Source organism: Crocuta crocuta, unplaced genomic scaffold (assembly GCF_008692635.1).
Source record: "Crocuta crocuta isolate KB4526 unplaced genomic scaffold, BGI_CrCroc_1.0 scaffold44, whole genome shotgun sequence".
Classification (NCBI taxonomy): Eukaryota; Metazoa; Chordata; class Mammalia; order Carnivora; family Hyaenidae; genus Crocuta; species Crocuta crocuta.
In genome coordinates this window covers 8,773,016-8,797,659 of record NW_027530179.1, presented here as the reverse complement: position 1 = coordinate 8,797,659, position 24,644 = coordinate 8,773,016, and the positions used below count along the sequence as shown (strand labels likewise).

The window sequence follows — 24,644 nt, the reverse complement described above, 5'->3', positions numbered from 1 at the left end:
AAAGAGACAGTTGGTAGAGTGCACAGGACGCATACAACATTTGTCGATCAAGTTTGCCATCTTACATGGGTGTGATTCACGGTGCCCTAAAACAATTACAAGAGTGATTTCCAAGAGCACTAATCACAGATCACCATCGCAAATTTAATAATACGGAAAACATATGAAATAGTTCAAGAATTACCAAAATGTGACACAGGGATATGAAGTAAGCAAATATAAAAACAGCAAAAACTGGTAGAAAAACAGTACTTATAGACTTGTTCAATGCAGGGCTGCCATGAACCTTCAGTTTGTAAAAAATGCAACATCTGCAAAGCACAATAAAGTAAAGTGCAAGGAAACAAGGTATGTTTTTACTCTGAGGAACAGAATATAACAATACCCAGTCTCCAGTCATCACTGAGCTTAGCTCCCTACAGTCAGGTCACTAGAACTAGGACTGGTTGTTTACAAGGTCAATCAGGGCAGGCTAGCAGCCTGTCCTTGCGTTGCCTTGGGGGATATCTGTCTTCTGCTTATAAGGATTTAAAGGCAGGCAATATAGCAGCAGGTCTTCTGTTAGAAAGCCTGTGAGCGCCAGATTGGAAAGGCTCTGAATGCTTGAGCTAGGGTCAGTTGGAGGAGGAAATGTGGTACTTGCATGCAGCATCTTACCTTTTTATTTTTTACTATTTTATTTTTGAGAGAGAGAGAGAGAGACAGAGCACGAGTTGGGGAGGGGCAGAGAGAGAGGGAGACACAGAATCCAAAGTGGGCTCCAGGCTCTGAGGTGTTGCACAGAGTTCAACACGGGGCTATAACTCACAAGCTGTGAGATCATGACCTGAGTCAAAGTCAGAGACTTATCCAACTGAGCCACCCAGGGGCCCCAAGGTATCTTACCTTTTACTTTGGTGTGCCTCTGCTGGGAATTGGATGTATACTGTGTACTCAGATGTATATGTTATTTGGAGATAACTCTCCATTACGTTGTGCCAAACTAAAAGGGTCTGTCAAAGTACCATTTCTGATAGGTGTAAAAGTAAAAAGATGTAGGATTTATACTAATGTTTAGCTGAATGCAAAGATAATTATCATCTCATAGACCAGTGAATGACACAAATTATCCCTGTTCCATTCGGGGGATTCTTAACTTTATTGGCAGTAGGATGTCCTACACTGGGGTTCTTTAATATAAAAAATCTTTGGATTTTTCTCACAAGTTCTCAGATATTTACAAAAATGTCAGGGGATGGCTATCATTCAGTACCCAGAGAAGCGTGGGTATCCATAGTGTACAGAGAAGCTGAAAAATGAAAGCCAGTTGTCTAATTCTAGATTTCATGCACATTGCTAGTGGTTCTCAGAGCTCTTAAGTGCTTCCTTTCATATTGAGTATGGATAATTCTTGCAACAGGCCACTTTGGCATTTTATTTAGAAAGCTTGATCTATACAGGCAGTTATTTGGGTAATTAATTAATCTTTCTTTCATTAAGTCCTTTATACTCCAGATCTTTATTGCTCATTCTGTACATGATCATTTACTTGTCTTAATCTTCAATTTTTTTTTTTTTCAAAAGCAGATGACATATGTCCTCACGTAGTTCCTTCTGGCCAGGCACCATGCTTTATACTTCTGTGTCTTAACAGCTTCTAGCATAGTGCTGTGATGTGCTTAATAACATCCAGGGCTGACAATTAAGGCCCTGGGATAGAAGTGAAGCTCCAATTTTCAGCTGCAGCAGGGCCAAGGATTGGGAGAGAGGGAGAAATCTTAACATGCCCTTTCCCAAGCCTTAGGGGACAAAGCCAAGACAAACTGTTCTCTTGGAATGCTCTGTAGCCCACAGATTTGTAAGCAAATGAGCTACAGTGCAAGATATACCCAAAGGTTAGGTTCCTAAGGTCATACAAAACATTAGCCTTCCCTCTTCACCCCTCCCCCCCTCGCCAAACAAGTAATCAAACAAAATCCTTCTCAGTAATGACAACAACTAAATCTCAACTCAACCCGTCTTGCCCATTTATAAGATTTTAGGATGTTCACTAACAATTGTATGTTTGTATATTTTTAGTGCAACTGTTATACACATGTTGAAATGCTAAATTTGGAAAACGGAAAACGGAAGGGTTTGTTGACATGCCTAGCATTTGAAAGGAAAAATGGAGAACTGAAAATGAGAACTGGGAAGTACCTGGAAGAAGTATTAAGGTATTAAAATAAACAAAAGTATTCATATTGAACTTCTGCAGGGAGATGCAGAGAATTCCAACTGGTGGGGATCCTGAAGAATAGAGGGGAAGAGAGAGCAAGGTCCACCGTAAGATTGGATAAAACACCTACGGGTCTCTGGAGAAGTCGCTTGGGGGAAAAGGCTTGTTCACCAACATCATTCAAGCAAAAAGCATCTTTTCCCCCAGGCATGTTTTCATGCAGGGAGATCTGGACATGTCCCTATATGTATCATTTTCTTTTTTATGTCTGTCTCCATTTTTTAGAGTCTCTGTAAGTACATGTTCCTTATACACTTATACACGCCACATTATGTAAACAAACATATACATATTTACAGAGATTTTTGTTTAAATTTATAATAAATCAGAACCACACTGAGATACCATNAACAGGAGAAACTTAACAGAGGACCATACGGGAGGAGAAGGGGAGAAAAAATAGTTATGGAGAATGAGTGAGGCAAACCATAAGAGACTCTTAAATACTGAGAACAAACTGAGGGTTGATGGGGGGTAGGGGAGAAGGGAAAATGGGTGATGGGCATGGAGGATGGCACTTATTGGGGTGAGCAACGGTTGTTATATGGAAACCAACTTGACAATAAAATATATTAAAAATAAATAAATTTATAGTTGTATTTTCAACACAAATATCAACTTTACACATCAGTTCTTTTTATGACTCGGCTGCTCCTTTATCTTTAAATTTCCAAATTCTCTTAAAAGTTTCAACAGACTTTTCTCTCTGTGGGGGTATGTGGAGCACTGTTATGGTTAAGGAAGTGGACAGTAAGATGCAAAGCAAACAACGCCAATTTGGAAGCATTTTATGAACATTCCATTCTGGCAATTTATAGGTTGTGTTTTATTTAGCCATTTAGATACACAGTCTTATATCAACTGTATAAGAAAAGCACCACTCTGAAGTGACTGATTAATAACACACAATATTATAGCCCAAATATACAAAAAATAATACAAATATTAACTATAAAAATAAAATTAGAATTCCAGAAGCAGATGTAATTTAGATCTCAGAACAACTATGTGTGTTGTGCAATAATCTGCTATATGCCAAGAGAGAACATTTGCTTCTAATTCAGCTGTGAAATTTAGTGTAAGAGCAGAGTTAACAAAGAAGGGTATTTTTTTCCCCCTGACGTTCATTAATTAAGTGAAATGACTATTTTCCTGCTTGAAGGTGTAAAATAAAGCAGGTGACATCCCCTCTTTTAAAAATAAACCTGCATTTTCTATAGAAACTTTAGGAAATGCAGCCAAGTAAAAAGAACTAGGACACAAAAGTTAAAAAACACTGGTAGTTCCAATAACATTTGTGTGGGTTTTCCTTCTGGTACTCTTCCTTTGTGCATGAATGTGTGAGTGTGCGTGTATTCTAAAGAGAGATATTAAAACGAGGTTTGCTCCTTCATTTCTCAGTAGAGAAACCTGAAAAAATATCTATATAAGGGGGATTCTTCAGGACCAATACAAATTATATCAAAGAATCACTGGAAAATAATAATAATAATAATAATAATTCTGTTTAGTGCATAACATGGATTTCTTCATCAAAAAGAACTGTGGTTAGATAACATTATTACTCTCACACAACAGATGAGTAACTGAGACACAAAGAGATGCAATAATTTGCCCAAAGTCACACAGCTAAGATTAGAAAATAGTGATAATCATTTTAACATACCACATCTCCATTGGCTAGAAGACAGGGTCATGATTAGAATTCAGGTCTCTTGACTCAGTTCATTTCAATAAATTTTCTCTGCCTGATCTCAGTGACTCTGGACATAGTTCAGAAAACAGTTGTGGGCAAAACTCTGAATGCTGCAAATAATTCATCATCATTCACACTCATAAATCCATAAATGGTTCATGAAAAAAGCCAGAGAGGGAAATAAGACCCTGACACCATGTTCACTAATTCATTCAACACATTATTTATATTCACGGGCAAGGTACTCTTCTAGGTGACAGGGACATAATGGAAAACAACAAGGGTGAAGTCCAAGTCTTCATGAGGTAGGGAGAGATAGACACGGGACAGTGAAACATTAAAAATAATTTTCCTCTCTCAAAAATAAATATTTAAAAATTTTTAAAAAAATTAAAAAAATAATTTTCCTGCTAGGAACAGAAATAATTCAGGAAAAGGGGGATAAAAAGTAACGGGGAAAGGTGTATATTAGATACGGCGGCCTGGGAAGAAAGTCTTTCTGATAATGTGACACTTGAGTAATGAAGTGAGGGAGGAGTGTTTCAGGGGAGGGATGGCGAGGAGGCCAGGGGGAGGGAGAACCTTGGCAGGGGAGTGGGCCCTGGAGGGTGCCAGAGGCCAGACCATGTGTGGCCACTGCAGGTCCTGGGAAGAGATTTTGGATAGTCAGAGGTAGTCCATATCATTGTCATTGGGACAATTTCATCCCTAATGACAAAAAAAAAATAGGCACAAACTTTCTTGAGGTTTGTCACTTTCTGATGAGGAATCTGGTATGGGAGAGTTCAGTCATATTTTAAACAATTTAAAAGAGATTGTTCAGACTCCTGCCTGGGCCTGCCTCACTACTCTCTCTCTCTTTCTCTCTCTCTCTCTCTCTCTCCCCTCCTCCCCCCACCCCCATCCTTGAGGAGCATGGTTTCCTGAAATCCACTGCTCCCTGCCCCCACGGTGAAGACCTTTCCAGAGAATAATCAGGAGAACTCATCATGTCATAGAACTTATACAGCATAAGTCATAATTTTGAAACATATTTTTAATAGCGGCTTGACAAATAAAACCACTCTGGAGGCCAGTGACAATAAACTGAATATAAAAAGGATAAGGTATCCACAGTTAAGTACTGACAAGAGACTCGACCTTAAAGACTGGTTTGGTATCTAACTCTCGCTAGAACTATATTAACTCGAATATTGTAGGGATTTATTTATTTGCTTGCTTGCTTGCTTCAGCTCATTTCTGAAACAGTCTCAGGGTACAGTACAGGACTTACAATCATGGTAATGGTAGATCTCAAATTATATGGGATGGTCTTCATTTTAATTATTCTGTCCCATACTTTTGGGACCAAGTTATCAAAGTTTAGGTTCAAGAGAGCCACTGTATCTGAAGTTGAAATCTGTTTTATGGTTCTAATCCAGTTCAAACATATTGAGGAACTGAACCCAATTAAACTTTTATTAGACTAGTCTAATAAAAAGATTCTGAACTTTGAGTTAACTATGGTAGAAATGACTTCTCCTGAAGTCACCTTGAAATGCTTACTTCAAGAGGATGAAAGCACTGATGGGTTTTCTGTATGTCACTTCCTCCATAAACTCCTTCCTCCCTCCTCTTTCCCTGCCCTTTACAAAAATCCATTGTTCTGTCTCTGACAGCAGCTCAGCACTACCAATAAGCACGTATGTCTGGTCATCTGCTCCTCACTCCCCACTGCCAGCCTCCCAGGTCCTAACCCTGTACCTGATGTGATATCATCAGCATTCAATCAGTGTTTGTTCACCAGAAAGAATGAATGAAAGTACAAATTACTTCATAGGGAGATGTCTTCGGTGGGAAAATCAGGATTCTAAACTTTTCCTTCAGGTATTGCATTTAAGTAGAAGCTTAGACATCAATGAAGCTTTTATTAGTACAGATATGTCCCTTTGAAGCAAATGTTGTGTTTGTGAGTCTGAAATCACAACGTGTTTGATTTTAAACTATATTTAGTCTTAAGTGATTTAACTTTATGAAGAATAGAAAAAGAAATCCCATCAGATAACAATTTCCAAACAAGCCCAAATACAGAGAGCGCAGACAGCCTCAAGGATGGAAAGTGAAGGGCTAGCCTTTACCTGGCACACGGGTGAAGGGCCTGAGGGTCAACTCCAGCACAGCTGCCAGCTTTCCCACCTGTTTCAGTCCGGAAGGCTGGCGCTGCGTCCCCCCAGAATAGTACACACAGTGAGAGAAATCTGGGGATTGCTAAGGAGCAAGGGTAGAGGCTGCCCTGGCCAGTGCCCCAGTCACTGTGGGATCATTTCCCAATTGGTAAAATGTGGACCAACCTAGGGAGCCATTTGCTTGGGGTTATACCTGCCCTCATGGACGGATTTCAGTAGCTCGATATCTCCAACTGTGTGATTACGTGCTCATAAACTGGTCACATACCTCTCAAGATTTTCCTGCTGGCTTTTTAAAAAATTTTTAAATTTTTTTTTATATTTAAGAGAGAGAGAGCGAGCAGGGGAAGGGCAGAGAAACAGAGACAGAATCGGAAGCAGACTCCCGGCTATAAGCTGTCAGCACAGAGCCTGATGTGGGGCCTGAACTCACGAGCAGTGAGATCATGACCTGACCCCAAGTCAGATGCTTAACCGACTGAGCCACCCAGGCGCCCCAGGTTTTTTTTTCTTTTTAGTGTTTATTTATTTATTTTGAGAGAGAGAGGGAGAGAGATTGGGAGAGGGGGAGAGAGAGAGGGAGGGAGAGAGTCCCAAGGAGGCTCTGCACTGTCAATGCAGAAGTGGGGCTTGATCTCACGAACCATGAGATCATGACCTGAGCTGAAATCAAGGGTCGGACACTTAACTGACTGAGCCCCCTAGGCAGCCCTCCTACTGGCATTTTAATGTAGCTGATACATACTCTTTGCTGGATTACTATTCCCTGCACATTCTTTGGTTATGTGCCACAAAACGACACAAATAAAGGTGCTGTGTACATTCACGGAAAGCAGACACAGCTCCTGCCGTCGAAGCCCTTTCAGTGTGGCGGAGGATACAGATAGTAATCAAACAATACCACAAGGGCATGATTATAACCGGAGATACGTGCTCTGAAGGCAAAGTACAGAAAAGATGAAAACCTCTCATGATTTGGTTGGGACTGAAGACCAACTGAGGAGGAACAATTTAAACTGAGGTTTGAAGGAGGAGAACAGATAAAACAAGGTGTGTGTGTGTGTGTGTGTGTGTGTGTGTGTGTCCTCAGCCACACACTCATCATCCTAGTCAGAAAGCAGAAGCAATTGCATGTGCGAAGGCCCCACGGTGAGAGACAGAATGAAACATTTAAGAGACTGGAAGGCCAGTGTTGTTGAAGCACAGGAGCAAGGCGGGGAAGGAAGGTGAAATGTGGCTGAAAACACAGAAAAGGGTCAGATGGGGCAGATACTTACAAGTCATAGGAAGGAATCTGGTCCCTTCCCAAGAACAATGGGAAGTCAGAAGTCACCAGAGTTTTTAGAAGAGTAAAATGATAACAACAGCACTTAAAAAAGATATTCAGGCTGTGCAGAAAAAGAGAGCAAAGTGCACTCAGGAAAACCCATTATGACACCATTTTAGTAGTGAGAAGAAGGTGACAGAGGTTTGGTGGTGGTGCGAAGTGGTCCAATCCAGGGCGTGTTTTGAAGACAGAGTCCACAAGACTTCCCAATGGGTTGGATTTGGGGGATGAGAAGAAAACTAGAGTCACAGGTAACTTCCAAGTTTCTGGCCAGGGAAACCACAGGGCTCGTAGCGGCACTGATGGATGGGGGTACAGTGGCAGAGGCCAGGTCTGGAGAATGATGGACAAGAGCTCACTTGGGGGCACACTGAGTTCAGAGGGAGCTGGCAGCTAGGCAATGAGATCAGTAAGCGTGGCATTCAGAGGAGAATACATGTGGGTGAGTAACATAAATCAGTCATCAGTGTGGGTATCGGTGTTGACGAGGTAGCCCAGGAGACGTATAAAGAGAAGGAGGGGCCCGAGACAGCCCCTTGAGGGATGTCACCACAAAAGGAGGCTAATCTCTGTCTGGGAAGCTGGGGGGCAGTCAGGAGAGGGGAGGGGCCCGGGAGGAGGAGGATTCGGTGGAAGGGCAGTTAATAATGGTGAATGCGGCTGAGAGGTCAAGAAAGGTGAGGACTAAAATAGACCCATTACATTTATCTACACGTAGGTCACCAGTAACCTTAATGACAGTTCAGAGTGAGCTGAGTGTGTTGAGGAAGATGGAAGGGAATGGAGACTGCGAGTGAAAGCAACATCTTGGAGTAGTTGAGCTTACAGAAAAGGTAGACGGGGAGGTGGGGCCAAGAGGGTATGGTGGTGGTGGTGGTGGTGGTGGTGTTTTTAAACATGGGAAAAACTTGAAGATAGAAAAGAAAAAGGATCATTGAGGTTCCTGAGATGGCAGAAGGGATTGGGGGTGAGAGCACTGCTGGTGAGGTCAGCTCTGGATGGGAGACGGGACACGTGACTGCAACAGGAAGGAAGGAGGTGGTGGGGAGGGATGCAGGTCAGTATGCAGGTTTGGTGGCAGAGCAGGAAACTGAGGGAAGTTCTCTTCAACTCGTGCAGCCAGTAATTAATTATAAAAAGACATGTCTGTGTGCTCCGAGGGGCTTGTAGTCAAAGATAAGTTTCTATTATCAAACTAACTACAGCCAAATTTTACCTACAGGAAAATTCCTTACTGTACAGCTTTGTTTTACTTTGCTTTGCTCTAGTTAATGAGTGGTCTTTAAATTTTATATTATCTTTTGTCATATATACTTCGCAAGTTCTTTAAAGGTCAGATTAGTTGAGGTTAAATTTACAGACGGTAAAATTTTTAATGCACCTTTTCTAGATGTGTAGTATTATGCATTTTTTAAAACAAATGCGTACAGTTATATAACCACCGCTAAAATCAAGGTATGGAAAATTTCTATTGCCCTAAACAATTCCCTCTTCCTCCTCTGTAATCAATTCCTCCCATGCCACCAGCAATCTTGGCAACCACTAATCTGGTTTCTGTCACTATACTTTTGCCTTTTACAGAATGTCACATAAATAGAATCATATAGTATGTAGCCTTCCATCTCCGGTTTCTGTTGTTCCTTCGCATAATGTCTTTGAGATTTATCCAAGCCGTTGAATGTATCAATAGTTCACTCCATTTTTATTGCTGGATAGGACTCAATTGTACGACTGTACAACCATTTGCTCAGCCACTCCCCGGTTTAGGTTGTTTCCAGTTCTGGGAGAGTTTGAGGAAAGCTGCTGTAAATATTCATGCAGAAGCCTTTGTGTGGGGACATGTTCTCAGGTCTCACAGATAAATTCCTAGTTACAGGATTCCTGAAGTTTATGGTAAGTATTACATTTAATGTTATCAGAAATTATAAAACTGTTTCTCCAAAGTAGGGGCTCCATATAATATCCCCACCAACAATGTATGAGAGTTTCAGTGTCTCACCCTTACCAGCACTTCTTACTGTTACTCTTCAAAGGTATTCTAACAACTGTACAGAATCACTACACTAAACTTTTAATTTGGTTTCCCTAATGACTAATGATGTTGACCTTTCATGTCCTTATCTGGTATCTGTATATCTTCTGATAGATGTCTGATCAAATACTTTGTCCATATTATTGCTTGGAGAGTTTTTATCATGAATAGATGTCAAATTTTGTCCAATGCTTGCCTGCATCAATTGAGTTGATCAAATATTTGTGGCGGTTGTTGTTTTTAGTTTGTTCATATGGTGAATTACATTGATTTTTGAATGTTAAACCAGTCCTGCATTCCTGGAATAATCCCTACTTGGTCATGATTTATTATTTTTTTTAATGTTTGGAGGACTCAATTTGCAAATATCTTATTAAATATTTTTATTCATAGGGGATGTTGGTTTCTAGTTTTCTTGTCTTGTAAATATATTTGTCTGTTTTTGATATTAGGGCAACATTGGCCTTGTAAAATGAGTTGGGAATTGTTCCCACCTCTGTTTTCTGGAAAAATTTGGGTAGAACTGGAATTATTTATTCCTTAAATGCCCAGCAGAATTTGCAGTGATATTATCTGGGACTTGAGTTTTCTTTGTTGGAAGGTTTTTATTACAAATTAATTTTCTTATGTAGATCTAGGACTATTCGGTTTCTCGGTTTCTCTTTAGAAGACAGAACCTTTTAAAAATTTGTCAAATTTATCTAAGTTAGTAAATACATTGTTATAAGATGTTCATAATATTCCCTTGTAATCCCTTAATGTCTTTTAATCTTTCTACACTGCTTACTGTTAATACTATGAGTCATAAAGGAAGGGGCTTTTTTTCCCCCTCATTGGAAAATAACCAATGAGTAGAATATTTAATTATATATAAATAGACATAAAGGAAGGAATGGTGCTGATGTGGCCAAGTAAAAAGATAAACTCAGTTGGCAAGCTACCTAAGGTAACTTTGATTGTAGGGAGAAGTGGTCTTGTTGATCCAAGTTATCACCTATTTCAAATCAGATCAGAAAATTCTGAGCTGGCTTATGAGCTTGACTTCAGTATTAAGTCAAGTCAACTCAATGCCAATCGCTCCAAAATTTAAATCTTCCATCTCAATCTTCTTTTAAAGTTCCAGAATTCAACCTATACATTGTGTACTCCTTCATCATGTCAAGAACTAAACATTTCCTATCCTCAACCAGCTTCTTTTCCTAACCTCTGATAATCTATTTTAGGTCTTGAACTTTTACCACTCACCCTTCTTTATCTTTTATATTTGTGGCCATCACTTCTACTGATTCTTTCTCCACAAAGTATCTCACATTTGTCTCTTCCTCTGCTTTCACTGTCATTCCTGGAGACTTTTTCTTCATCATCACTCCAAACCGGATAGTAATACCATCCTGATTTCTCACTCCTGCTCATTCTATTCATTGCTATCATAGTAGTAACCACAAAAAAATCTTGTATAAATTCTTTCATGGTCATCCTATTCAAACTGCAACTCCTGTTTTATTTTTTCTCTTTGTACTTTCTGCTGTCTGAAATGCTCTGCATTCTAGTTATTTATTTTGTGTATTATCTCTCTCCCCAGTAGAATGTAAGATCCATAAAGGCAAGGACTTTGTTTTGTTCTTCTATACCCCCAGCACTTAGAACAGTGCCAAGCACAAAGAAGTGTACAGTAAACATTACTCCATAAATGAATGAATTGCAATACTCTCAAAGCACAGTGTTTCCTGGTCATTAAATAAAACGAGAGAGTAGCTCCTCTACATATGGCATTCATAACCCACCATGAGGTCACTGTGTATCTGTCTAATCCTATTCTTCAATTCGTCCAGGAGAACCCCAGGCTCCTGCCAGGCCAGTTTTAATCTAGATCCTCGTTAGTTAGTGCCTCTCAGATGCAAGCCTCCACACTGGTCTCTTGCTGTTCCTCCCTGTCTCCCAACACAAATACAGTGTGCTCTTTCCCTCTTAGCACCTTTGTTTATGTGGTACCACTTCATCTTAGAGTGGTACCTTCTTATAAATGTGTATTTATTTTTGAGAGACGGTGCGGGGGTGGGGGGAGCAGAGAGAGAGGGAGACAGAGAATCCAAAGCGGGTTCTGTGCTACAGCAGAGAGCCTGATGAGGGGCTCAAACTCACAAATCATGAGATCATGAGCTGAGCTGAAGCTGGAGGCTTAACCAACTGAGCCACCCAGGTGCTCCTAGAGTGGAACCTTCTTCTTGACATCCTTTAAGGCTTATTTAGCTTCCTCAATGGTGATATCTGCAGTGACTTCTCCTATTTCTGAATTCCTCCATGATTCAGATTTTCATTATCATAGATAATAAGTAAAAACCATATTAAACCAAGTCTAATAAGCTGATATTAGATTTAAAAACAGGGAGCTGAACGAGTGCTCAGATAGCATTTAGTACAATTCTCTCACTTTATACATGATGAGACCCAAGTCTAGAAAACCATTAAAAACTGAATATGAGTAGAATTAGAATTAGAATTAAAGTTTTACAGTTTTTAGTGCTCATTTATTCTTTCCTCTGATGTGCTGTCTTATTCTTGGTTTTATATACACATGTGTGTATAAACATGTGCGTTTTTGTATATGCATTATGTTCCCAATAAAACTGTCACTCCTTAGAATTATCTTGTGTCCTGTATTCCTGAACACCCAAAAGCACCTATTAAAATGATTAGCATCTAGTAGGTGCTCAATACATCGGGATGAAGGATTAAATGACTTGCAAAAAATAATTAAGAGAAATAAGCCAGGGGATGACAAATACTATATAAAGTCACTTGCATGGGGAAAATAAAAAGTTGAACTCAGAGAAACAGAGCATAGACTGGTGTTTGCCAGGGGCCGGGGGGTGGGGGAAATGAGGGAGATGTTGGTCAAAGGGCATAAACCTCCAGTTATAAGATGAATAAGTTCTGAGGATCTAATATATAGCATGGTGACTATAGTTAACAATACCGTATTGTATACTTGTAAGTTTCTGAGAGAGTACACCTTAAAGCTCTCACCACACACACACGCACACGCACACATACACACATGTGAGGTAACAGATGTGTTAACTTTATGTGGTAATCATTTCACAATATATACTTATATTAACTCATCACACTGTACACCTTAAATTCACACAATGTTATATGTCAATTATGTCTCCATAAGGCTGAGGGGAAAACAGAAAAAAGAAAAGGATCCAGATGTTTGAAAGTTTACTTTGGGCAAACTTGAGCCCATGAGATCCAATTCAATTCCATCTCAGAAGTAAAGTGTTGCTATGCAGAAAATATTTTACTCATTTAGACTTGGGCCAGGATATAATACTTCCATCTTAGCCAGAGATCTACTGGCTTTTCTTTCTTTTCTTTTTCTTCCTTCCTTCCTTCGTTCCTTCGTCCCTTCCTTCCTTCTTCCTTCCTTCCTTTCTTTCTCTCTCTCTTTCTTTCTTCTTCCTCTTTTTTTTTTTTAACCACAGAAAGAAAGAAGTATCTGTTTAGAGAATCAATCAGAATCAAATCTTCGCCCAAGAAGTTCTGTATAAACATTAACTTGGCTATACAGCCTTCATCCAGCTGTCTCTTTTCAAATTTACACAGGCAAAAAAAAAAAAAAAAAAAAAAAGATGTAAACTAAAAATATCACAATAACTGGAGGCTGACATCTGCAATCCTCTTCAGCTGAAGCATCCAAGTCAATGCAACAAATATTTACATTAAGAAATGACATGTTAGGAAATAGTTCAAAAAAATTTGATAGGGCCAGATATTAACAGACATCTCCAAACTGTCCAATGCACATAACACTGAATATGGAATACATTATCTATTAAATATCTGCTTTCTGACATCCTTCACAGAATCCCTGATAGGAATTGTCCTTATGCCATGCCAGTCAGCATAAAGCCAGGAATCAGCAAACAGAGAAATAGACCAAAGCCACTACATTTCTGCCACTCTGTCCTGCCAGTCTATGGGTCTCTTCCTTTCCAACTCCACTATCTGCCTCCCCACTTCACCATCAAGGGAGCCGTGGCACAATAAGAGACTGAATCAGATTCACAGTCCTGAATAAATGTCCAGGGGCCCCCAGAAACAAAGAAGCACAGACTCATGATATCATCTGATGAATTTTAAGTTGTGCCAATATTCAATCTAGCTAATTATGGCAAAACATAACTGTAACAACAAAATAACAAAAACCCACATCATCTGAATAATCCTCACTGTCAGTATGAACAAGCACCCAAGTTACTGGATTGTTAGGAAACCCTGTGCTTTGTTTTGGCAGGGTGGGTGTGACATTTTGCATTCCTCCTCCCTCTTATTAATAAGAAGTAATGTGATATAGTATCGTTATCTTGACAGCAGAGAAGTCATTTCACTGGGAGCTGCTGAAGTTTACTTATCAGCACATAAACTAATTTTACACAATTCCTGAGCTCATTATTAATCATTACTATCTCTGCAATCTCGTGTTTTATTTTTATCTTCTCATAACACTTACATTTTGCATTGTGATTACTTGTGTTTGTGTCTGTCACTGCCACTAAATTGTTAACCCCTTGAGAGCCGAATCTAGGTTCCAGTTTATCTTCTGTTCCTCTCTCAAGGCCTAGGGCAGAGTTTTGTAAATACTAAATGAATAATACATGTTGAATGAATGAATGAGTGAATGAATGAATGAACCAATTGCCCAGGAAAACTAATGGCCACCCTACAGATTCTTATATAGAATCTGTTCCAGCTGACATTGTGTATTTGTTATCTGTGGATCAAAGGAAACCAACTACAATCTAAGAGCCATCAGTATCTTAACTTGGCTGCCACGAATTTATTTCTCCCTAGTCTACCCCCTAAAACTCCCAAAGCTACTGTCAATACCTTTTAACCAGAATCATCTGTGTATGTGGAAAGTGGCGAGTTAGAAAAAGCTACAATGTATATATAATACAATAATAAGTCACATAAATAAATATCTGTTCATCATTATTTTTCATATTTTATAGCATTTTTCTTCATGTGAAATACAGCCTTGTCATAGTCTCTTCTAGAGAAGGGCTAGCTAGGGTGGTTAACTTCCTGTCTCAAAGTTTGTGTGTCTGAAAAATGCCTTTGTTTCACATTTGCATTTGAATGCTAATTTGGCCAGATACAGACATCTCCATTCAAAGTCCTATTTGCTATTTTGTTTTCTTCTGTTTTGTTTTTTAGCACTAGAGGTTCTTTTTCCAGAGAGGTTGATGAGCAGTCTGCTTTAAACCAGATTCTTTTTTTTTTAATTTTTTAAAATGTTTGTATCTATTTTTGAGAGAAAGAGACAGCGTGAGCAGGGAGGGTCAGAGAGAGAGGGAGACACAGAATCTGAAACAGGCTCCAGGCTCTAAGCTAGCTGTCAGCACAGAACCCAACGCGGGGGCTCGAACCTCCGAACTGTGAGGTCATGACCTGAGCTGAAGCCTGACGCTTAACTGACTGAGTCACCCAGGTATCCCTCTAAATCAGATTCTTGATTGTTAATAATATTTTTCTTCTCTGATAAGTTTTGGGATTCTTTTCTATATTTTGAGGTTCTACAATTTTTTNGAGTGTTTTTTTTTTTTTTTTTTTTTTTTTTTTAGTTCTAAGAAATTCTTAGATATTTGTCCTTTAACCATTGGCTCTTCTTCCTTATCTCTATTTCTCCTTTATAAACTTCTATTTATTAGATATAAGTAAATCTAGAGCTAATCTCTGATTCCTTTCTTTTAAAAACTTTAGAAAGTTTCTCCTTTTCACCTTTTATTCTGGAAGAATTCCTTAGCCTTGATCTTCCTAGCTGACTAATTTGCCCTTCTGTTTTTTCATTCTGCCACTGAACCATCCATTAGGCTCTTAACGGCAACAATTACATTTCTTCCTTTTTTAGATCGCCTTGAGTCTGTTTTATAAAAATAAAGGTGCTGTTGTTTCACGGATATAATGCCATCTTGTATATCTCTAAAGATATTAATCACTCTTCTTATAACATTTAATTCTGAAGCCCTCCAAGCTGTAAAGGCTCCTGGTTCTGGTCTTTCTCCAGGTCGGCAGTCCTCATTATTTCTGGTTGTTCCCAATGGTGAGCTCATCTTTTCTAGACTCTCAGCCCTGGGCAGGCGGTCCTGGAAGAGGGCTGAACAGCTGTGGGTGCTCATGCTCCTTACTGTTCTCAGTGGGAACAGGGGACGGGCAGAGCTGAGGACAGTAGCTGGCCTTCAGGGCTTCTCTGGTTCCCAGTTTGTCCTGGATATCATCAGCTACCTGGGGCCTTTCCCTATTTCTCCATCTTAAATGCTGACCTAAACACTGGGTGGAGCAGAGAAGGAGTGAGCAGTGATTCACAAGAGAAACTGCACTCACTACCATGGCTCTGTCAAACCTTCACAGGCTGTTCCCAGCCCTCTCTTGCTCCAAGGTGCCGCCATGTCTAGTCATGTAGCTTGTATGGTGCAGTGCCCAGGTCTTGGTCTACCCTTTCCTCTTACCCATCTTAATCCCACCTTTCAATCTACCTGGAACTCCCAGAAGCCTCTAGTCCCCTGAGAGGTTTACATCTTATTCTTGGGTGTAGCTAGAGATTCAGATGTTTCCTTGTATTCGTTCTATAATTCCTCAGACTTAGTGCAGTGGAGGAAATGGACATCTTGAAACCACCACGTGCAAAATCTTATCCTTAAATTGAGCCTCCTGAACAACATGTGGGATATACCAGAATTAGAGAAAACTCTGGTACTTAGTTGATGTGTTGGCCATTTGCCTATTTGCTCTTGGATCCAATTTGTACTTTTCCCCTCTTTGACCTGCAACACAGGAAACCACATTCCCTGACTCTCTTAGCAGGGAGAGTCTGATTTCTGGGCAAGTTTATCCAGTGGGACAAGGAAGTGATGTGAGAGAGAAGCTAGAGTTCCCTGCCAGGATGACATCTCTGATAGCACCTGTGGCTCTCTGGTGGTCCCAGCCTATGTGGGGCAACACTCACTATGGGCTAGCTCTGACTGGTCAGCTCCAGTCTTAGACTCTGGTAACACAAGCTTCTACCATTGTCCCTTCAATCTCAGGAGTATTGGGGCTCCTGCTGCTCCTGATGTCTGGGGTGCTGCATATTTCCTACAATGCCACCTCCCATACAACAAATTTCCCATGTTAAATTACTTCTGTAGAGAGGCCTAGAATGGTTTTCTTTTCCTGGCTGAACCCTGATGTGAAGATCAAAATTCTGCAGAGGTATCTTCAAAGATAATTAATTGATAATTCCTCTCTTTGAGGGGAAGGGAGCATCAAAGTGAGGGAATTTTCAACTTGATTTTCTCAACATCTAAGATATCCCAAGTTATTTCAAGGAGTGTCATGGAATTCTTTAAAATGTGAATTTTGGCAATGTATTTCACATTAACTGCATATATGCCACAAAGCAAATTTACAAAGAAAGCTTAGGAGGCTCTCCTATTATTAAACAGAGTGTTCTAGAATTACAAAATGCTGGGGCGCCTGGGTGGCTCAGTCAGTTGATGTCCGACTTTGGCTCAGGTCATGGTCTCGCGGTTCGTGGGTTCGCGCCCCGCATCGGGCTCTGTGCTGACAGCTCAGAGCCTGGAGCCTGTTTCAGAGTCTGTGCCTCCCTCTCTCTCTGATCCTCCCCTGCTCATGTTGTCTTTATCTCTCTCTCAAAAATAAATAAAATATAGAATTACAAAATCCTATCCTAGAAGAGTGAAACTTTGATTATAGCAGAAAGCTTCTTTGGGATACTTCGGTGGCCCAGCCAGTTAAGCGTCTGATTCTTGATCTCAGCTCAGGTCATGATCTCATGATTCCTGAGTTTGAGCCCACATTGGGTACTGTGCTGATGGTGAGGAGTCTTCTTGGGATCCTGTCTCCTCTTTCTCTGCCACTCCCCAACTCGTGCACACACTTCCCTCTCAAAAATAAATAAATAAGCTTAAAAAAAAAAAAGAAAAGCTTGCTTAAGTCTTCTCAATTTTTAGACCTACCTCTAGGTACAACCATGAAATAGTTAAAAGAAAATACTTTCATCATCTCTATTATTTACCACTTTCTCTGTTGAGAGAGGGTTAGGTAAAATGGTTGTAAACACTTAGAAAAATCTTGTATATCTCTATTTCTCCTTTGGAAATAGAGAATATCACTTCCTTCTAAGTCCAGCCCATTATCATCACTCCACAAATGCCCCATAAGTCACACAGAAACAAGAAAGCCCACCATTGTGGTACATGATCAGAGAGAGAATGAGAGCCACATTGTGCCACTGACAGGCCACGTGGCTCTGAAAGATGCCACACTTATCTAAAGCCTTGAATACCTGCTTTTATTCCCATTTTGAGTGTTTGAACTATAATATATGGGCCATCTATTTATTAAAGGAGAGAGCTTACCTTGGCACAGGACAAGTTGGTGCTTGCAGCAAGATGCTTTTTAATACAAAGGACATTTCTTGAATTCCATTCAGATCTGAGATCCACAGCATACGAGGGGTTGGCGTATATGTTTTTAAATTGCATGACTATTATACATCCCTTCTCTTCAACTGGCATGAGAAGGATATTCTCATCTTTTCTATGCTTTGTTCTTTACTTCCTCAAAGCTGAGGCCGCAAAAACACTGCCAGCCTTATCCAGCTTTTCATGGAAAGCCGCCACTCTTAACTGGCGCCTAAATGCAATTTCAGACTGTCCCAGGAGACCTTTGTGCTTTGAGGTGAATTCATATCATTAGGGCCAACAAAGAAGTTAACACAAACTTTCACTGTTAAAGAAAAAGAAAAAAAGTCTGCAGGCTTACTGAAGGAGCTCTGCGTCTGTGAGCGCCTCTGTCCTCTGCTCCCCAGTGACAATGGCCAGTTCATCCTTCAGCTCCTGGATTTCTTTTTGTAGGCGTATAATCATCTACAAGTGGCAAGGCGGGAGAATAAACGTCACCTCCTCATTAAGGGGAACTTGGTGACAGAGAACATACATCTTTGAAAATTACAAACTATTTTAAGGACACAAAAACATATAGAGAATGATCTAAAAGCCACCGCTGTACCTACCACCCAGCTTTCAACATTTTGTCAAAATAGTTCTATAATTTATTTTAACAAATAAAACATGTAACTGGAGCCCCTAATTCCTATTCCCTTTCTGTCCTTCCTGGGGTGATCACTGTACTGCATTTAGGGGGGAGTGTCTCCCTGCATGTTTTCATGCCTTTCCTCCATCTATACCTGTAGATGGAACTGTAAAAAATATATAGTATCATTTTGCATGCTTTAAGCTTATGTAAATGTTACCATACTGCATGGAATCATAACTTATTTTTCTTTTTGGAGATTATTTATACTGCTGCATGTGGCTCTAGGTCATTAATTTTTATGGATATATACTGCTTCAGTATAGGACTATGTCTCAATTGATCTCTGTCTCTTGTTGATGGACACTTAGGACTTGAGCTTTTGCTATTATAAACAAGGTGGCTGTCAACACAATAAACACGTCTCTGGGCACATACGTTGAGTTTCTCTAATGTGTGCACTTAGAAATGAAACTGTATAGTGGGAGAGTATGTGCATCCCCCCTTCAGTATGCCTTGCTCTTCAGAGTACTTGCATAAACTTAGAGTCTTCATCCACAAAATACAGTTCCTGTTTGCTCACATTTACTTCACTATGCATGGAGTATTGGCAGACACTTTAATTTTGCTGGTCTGGAAAGGTGTAAAAGGGCACCCTTGTTTAGTTCAAATCATTTTCTGATGACTAGGGAGGTTGGTCATCTCCACATGTGTATATTGGCTGTTCAGTTTTCTCTTCTGTAAATCACTTGTTTATATTCTTGTTTATGTTTCCACTGAGTTGTTTTTCTTTTCCTTATGGAAAGCCTTATTATGCAGGCTCCTTTATATATGAACCTGTTATTAGTGTTATGTCAGGTACATGATTTCTCCCAATCTATGCCATTTTGTGGTATTTTTTGGTTAAGTTAAAGTTTTAAATTTCAGTATGATTTCATTATTGACTTCTTCCATCATGAGTTGTATTTTTGTATCTTCATAAAGAAAATCTATTTTCTACCTAAAACTGTAGGAATATTTTCCTATATATTCTTATAAAAGTTTTAAAGCTTTAGTTTTCACATTTAGGCTTTTATTTTGTATAAAGTATGAGATATGGACCTAATTTTATTTTTTATATAGCAGCTAACCAGGCAAGATTTGATATTATAATTCTGTTATATAACATATTTCTACATATAAATGTGTCCTTTTCTGGACCATTGGTTAAAAACATTTATGTACTTGACTATACGTGAAGCAATACTACGCTATTTTAATGTTATATCTTAGGAAATTTTGGCAGCTAGATAGAACAAGCCACTTTTATTTTATTCCTTTCCAAAATAGACATGGCTATTCTTGGTCATTTGTTCTTTTGTATAAGTTTGAGATGTAGCTTGTAAAATTTCTGCAAAGGTCCTCCTCCTCAATTTTTAGCCAGAAGTAAATTTGATTAAAAGAGTAATTTGGTAAGACTTATCAAATTAGTCATGTTGAATCCTCTCATCCATGAACATAGTATGGCTTTCCACTGGTTCCTTTTAATAAAGATTTATCATATTTTCTATTAATATGTTTAGAATTTTCCTAGAATTTTAGAGTTTTTGTTGCTATTGTAAATTAAGTTTTTGTATAATTCCATCTTCTAATTGTTAGCTTTTGATTTATAGGAGACAATTAATTTTTATGTATGTACGATTTAATTTCCTGAACATTGTTTTGTTTCCATTTATCATTAAATATTCTTAGATGTTCTATATAAGCAATTAAATTATCTGTAAGCAATGACAGATGTTTTCTTCTTTTCAAATCCTCATACATTTTCTGTCCTAGCTAGGGCTTCCAAATATAATGCTTCGGATATTCTGGTCTTATTCCTTCTAACATTTACCCTTAAAATATTTCCTGTTGTTTTTGGTTGATACTCTTAATCATTTTAAGGATCTTCATAAATATTCATAGTTTGATGAGTCTTTTTAAACTATGGAATAATGTATAATGTTATCAAATACTTTTTCTGTATCTAGTAATGTGATAATATAATTTTTCTCTTTTAAACTGTGAATATAAGTCACCTTTATTCATGTGATTCTTTTTCAGTATGAACTACTTCCGGTGTACAAAAAGACTTAAAGGATACCTTGTAAACCCACTAGCTAGCTTAAGTGAATACCTATATACCTACTACTTACTTAAGAAATAAAACATAACTCTTTTGAAACCCAAACCTCTGTATAGCTTTCCCTAAATGAATTCCCCATTACCGTTACCTGAAATTTGGTATTTATTTTTCCCATGGCACTTCTTCTTTTACTATACGTTAACATGTTTTCTGATGATAGGTTACTGTTAAATTCCCAAAATAAACCCAATAGCTCATGATGCCATATACCATATTAATAATCATATGGTCATAATGCAAAGTTCCTAAAACAAAAATTAGCAGGTTGAATTTAATTTATATTCTTCCTTCACTATTTGGCCAACTTAAAAAGACATCAAATCTGGGCCATCATTCCTTCCTTCCTGTCTTTTTTTCTCCCTTCCTCCATCACTTCTCTCCTTCCTCTTTCTGTTTTATCTCTGTTTCTCTGTTTTTCTTTCTCTCATTTTGGTAGCTTTGTTATTATTGAGTCTATTCAATGTCATACATCTATTCATGTTTTTTTTTTTTAATTCTTCTTGCATTAGTTTCAGTGTTATGTTTTTGTAGGACATTATCTATTTTGTTTGTTTCCAAATACAGTCATAAAGTCATTCAAAATACTTTATTATTGTTTTAAGATATCCACTGTGCGCAAAGGTAAGTTCCCTTTTCATTTCAAATATTGTATCAATTTCTGACTTCTTTATTCTTCTCTTTATTAATCTTTCCAGAAATTTGCTCATTTTATTATTAGACTAAAAAATCAACTTCTGGTTTTGTTGCTCTTCCTCACTGTATCTCCACTTTGGGTTTTGTTTCACTCATTTTCACACTTTAATGTCTGTCTTACTACTGTTTTGGATTTATTTTTCTCTCTCATCTATCTAACATCATGGCTTGGGGTCTACCAGACCAAGGGAGTTTGTAAATTTGAACTTCAAACCCATGTGTAGCAGAGCTTTAGGATTTCAAATTTTCAGAGAAACCATATTTTGCTCCACCTAAAGTCCAGGCTAAGGCAGACAAGCTTCACTAGCATCTCCCTATGCCAGTGGACAGGTTTTTTTTTTTCCCTTTCTGGTTCACCTTTTCACTGGTTTTATGTTGGGAAGCAGAGAGAATGTCATGGGTTCATTATCTGTCTTCCAGGGTTCCAGGGCTTCAACTCTGATGTTTTTCTTACAATTTCCTTCACCTCTTCTACCCTGGGACAACCTCAGCCTCAACTTTGCTACTGGGCTCTGGAGAATCCTCTTATTTACTTCATTCAGCTGCAGATATATATGTCAAACTTGCTTGTCAAATTTTATGGAGATGGGTTTTGGATGATGTCTGCCACATCAACAAGACCTGATGTTCCAAAGAACATGGTGACTGGGTATTTTGAACATGTCAGTGCTCCTGGAATTTCATTTAAATGCACAGGATTGAGTGGGTTTTGGTTGTTTGCTCCTTTTCAAAAATATGCTTGGAATCATCGGGCTCTGCAGAGTGAAAATCCTTAGATAGGAACTATATGAGTCATTCATTTGTATTTGACATGCCACCCCCCACCCACTCCTGCTCCACTAAATTAATATTGATGCCATATTTTCTATGTCTGCTAAGGCTTTCAAAGTCAAATGTAACAACCAAATTATCTTCTGTTACTGAACAGAAATCTCAAAACTAAGCCAACTTTTCATGATTCTGAGATTAGTAGTCACATCTCCCATCAAATTAGTGTAGAAACTTTGGAATGAAAGCCATCCTTGGAAGATTTTGGGCCATGCCCAGTCACCACAGACTCTGGCTTGTTTACAATTCTTTTATCATATTGTCTTCCTGAGATATTAATACTCGTAAAGAAAACAACTCAAATCCTTGATGATCCTGCTCTCAGAGGGCTGGCTTCCCGTGTGCCATTGGATTTGATAGTAAGATACTGGAAATCCCATCCAAGTTGTGTTTTAGGTGGTTTTGAGGACAAATTTGTAATTGTCACTTGTGCCTCAGAAAAGGTCTGTACATAAAGTAATGAACAGTAATGTCAGTTTCTAGAAGCCAATAAAGGGGCCAGGAGATAATACTTATCAATTACCAGATTATCCTGCATCAGGAAGATCTCAACATTTGTTCAATTATCAGCTATCAGCTTTGATTAGGGTTTCTCTTTTCTTTTAAGTTTCTTACGAGCCCTACATCAAACACGTGATAATGTTCACCTTTTTTTTTCCCCACATTTCTCAAGTTCCTTCAAAGAAAAGTTTCCCTAGTCAAACTTAAAGAAAAAGAACCTCTAGTGTCTAATATGTTTATTTGCCTTCAGTTATGTACTAATTTTTGTCTTCGGGCTAACAGCTCATTCCTGTCTTTCTCAGGCTGCTCAGTGACGCTGCCAGGATGCTTGCTGGAGAGGGAGGGATGGTAGAAGAATTCATCCTACAAGTTCCATTCCACTTGACTCATGCCTTTGAATTCCATCTCCTTCTTCCAACAGGGTGTGGGGGGACACTGTGTTATGCTGTTGTTTCACGAGGGCCTGTACTAGAAAGAGACCCTGCTTCACCCATATGGTTTCTCCAGAAGAGATTTCCATCAGGGCAGCTTAAGCTCCTGAGGAGAGGAGAGTAAAACAAATAACTTCATTATTCCCTTTACCTCCTTTACCTCTATACTTTAATGCAATGATTTCAGGGGAGATAGGGCACACAATCAAAAGGAAATAATTAATATGGGTAACAATGAATTTGAGAAGGTTTTTTTTTTTCAGAATTTGGGAAATTTGTAAATGAAGCACTGTTGGTAAGATTTCACATCCTTTTTATAACACTTATAATGCTAAGCTTATGCCAGCTTCTGTGCTATAGAAAATTTTAAAAGCTGAGTGATTTGAAAAGTAATATAATCTTAATTTGGGAATGTACAAAACTGAAATATTCTATTTCAACATCTTCAATGTTGGCATAAGTTGATTCCATGTTGTATTTCATTTTAGAGAAGCCTAACAAAATAAAGAGAAAACATCTGCATTTAAAATGAGGATCTGAGTCATGTAACTTGCAAATATTTTTGCCTTAAAAAAGCACTTTGATAAGGCAGGGCTCATTGCTATAAAACTAGAAGCTTGGCTATTTTTCCACGGACCAGACCCATGATGAATATTTCTTTAATCTCTAAGTAACAGGACAATTATGCAAAATATGGTTCTACTTAATAATAACCATTAGAACTTCTTTTTCTCTGTTAGCTTTTATAATAGATGGTCTATTATTATTATCTCTAGAAAGTTAAACAGATGTTTTCTGAAAGGCTAACCAGCTGCATCTAACATAAGTGGATGTGACTGCATCACATGCGTCCTCGGGACTCACTGCACATCTTGGTAGCGGACTGATGGGGCTGCAGGTGGCAAGGCCTTGAGTCGGACTCCCTGCATCTGAATCCTGGCTCTGCCGTTATGGTGCTATGACTCTCCACAAGTTATTTAACATTTCTGTGCCTCAGTTTTGTCATCCGTCCAATGGGGAATGAAGGGAACATCTACTCATAAGGTTGTCATCAGAATTAAATAAATTAATACAACTGCAACACTTAGAACACTGCCTGGTACAGAGGACATGCTCCTTGAGTTTTGCTCGTCTTTGACATACTTTGATTTTTTTTTTTTAACACAGTAAGTTAAAAGTGGCTTACCAATCTGGGATCTATTTCTTCATTGAGAACAGCCTCATTCTTTATAAGAGCCACTCGTTGTGCAAATCTGCACGTCGATATAGACTCCTAAGGAAGGAAAATAACTCCTTAAAATATTATGACTAAAAGAGAGAAAACTTAATTTTTGCTCACGGAAAAAAGACACACCCTAAAGAGTGATGTGTATAAAATGCAATGAGGTTTCAGACTGACTTCCAAATTAGGAAGCTTTCCTCTAGAATGTAATTTTAATGAAAAT

The 24,644-nt window shown here is 38.8% G+C and overlaps 1 protein-coding gene across 1 annotated transcript in view; it reads right to left on the bottom strand.

Annotated features, from left to right (window-relative positions):
* LOC144232125 (kinesin-like protein KIF6) overlaps nucleotides 1-24,644 on the bottom strand; it is a gene marked incomplete at its 3' end in the record, with an annotated part of 187,123 nt that overhangs the window by 25,335 nt on the left and 137,144 nt on the right. The window contains exons 9-10 of the mRNA XM_077764825.1: nucleotides 24,386-24,472; nucleotides 18,313-18,416 (exon numbers count right to left, since the gene is read on the bottom strand). Coding sequence (XP_077620951.1) covers nucleotides 18,313-18,416; nucleotides 24,386-24,472 — 191 coding nt within the window. The remainder of the gene's footprint in view (nucleotides 1-18,312; nucleotides 18,417-24,385; nucleotides 24,473-24,644) is intronic.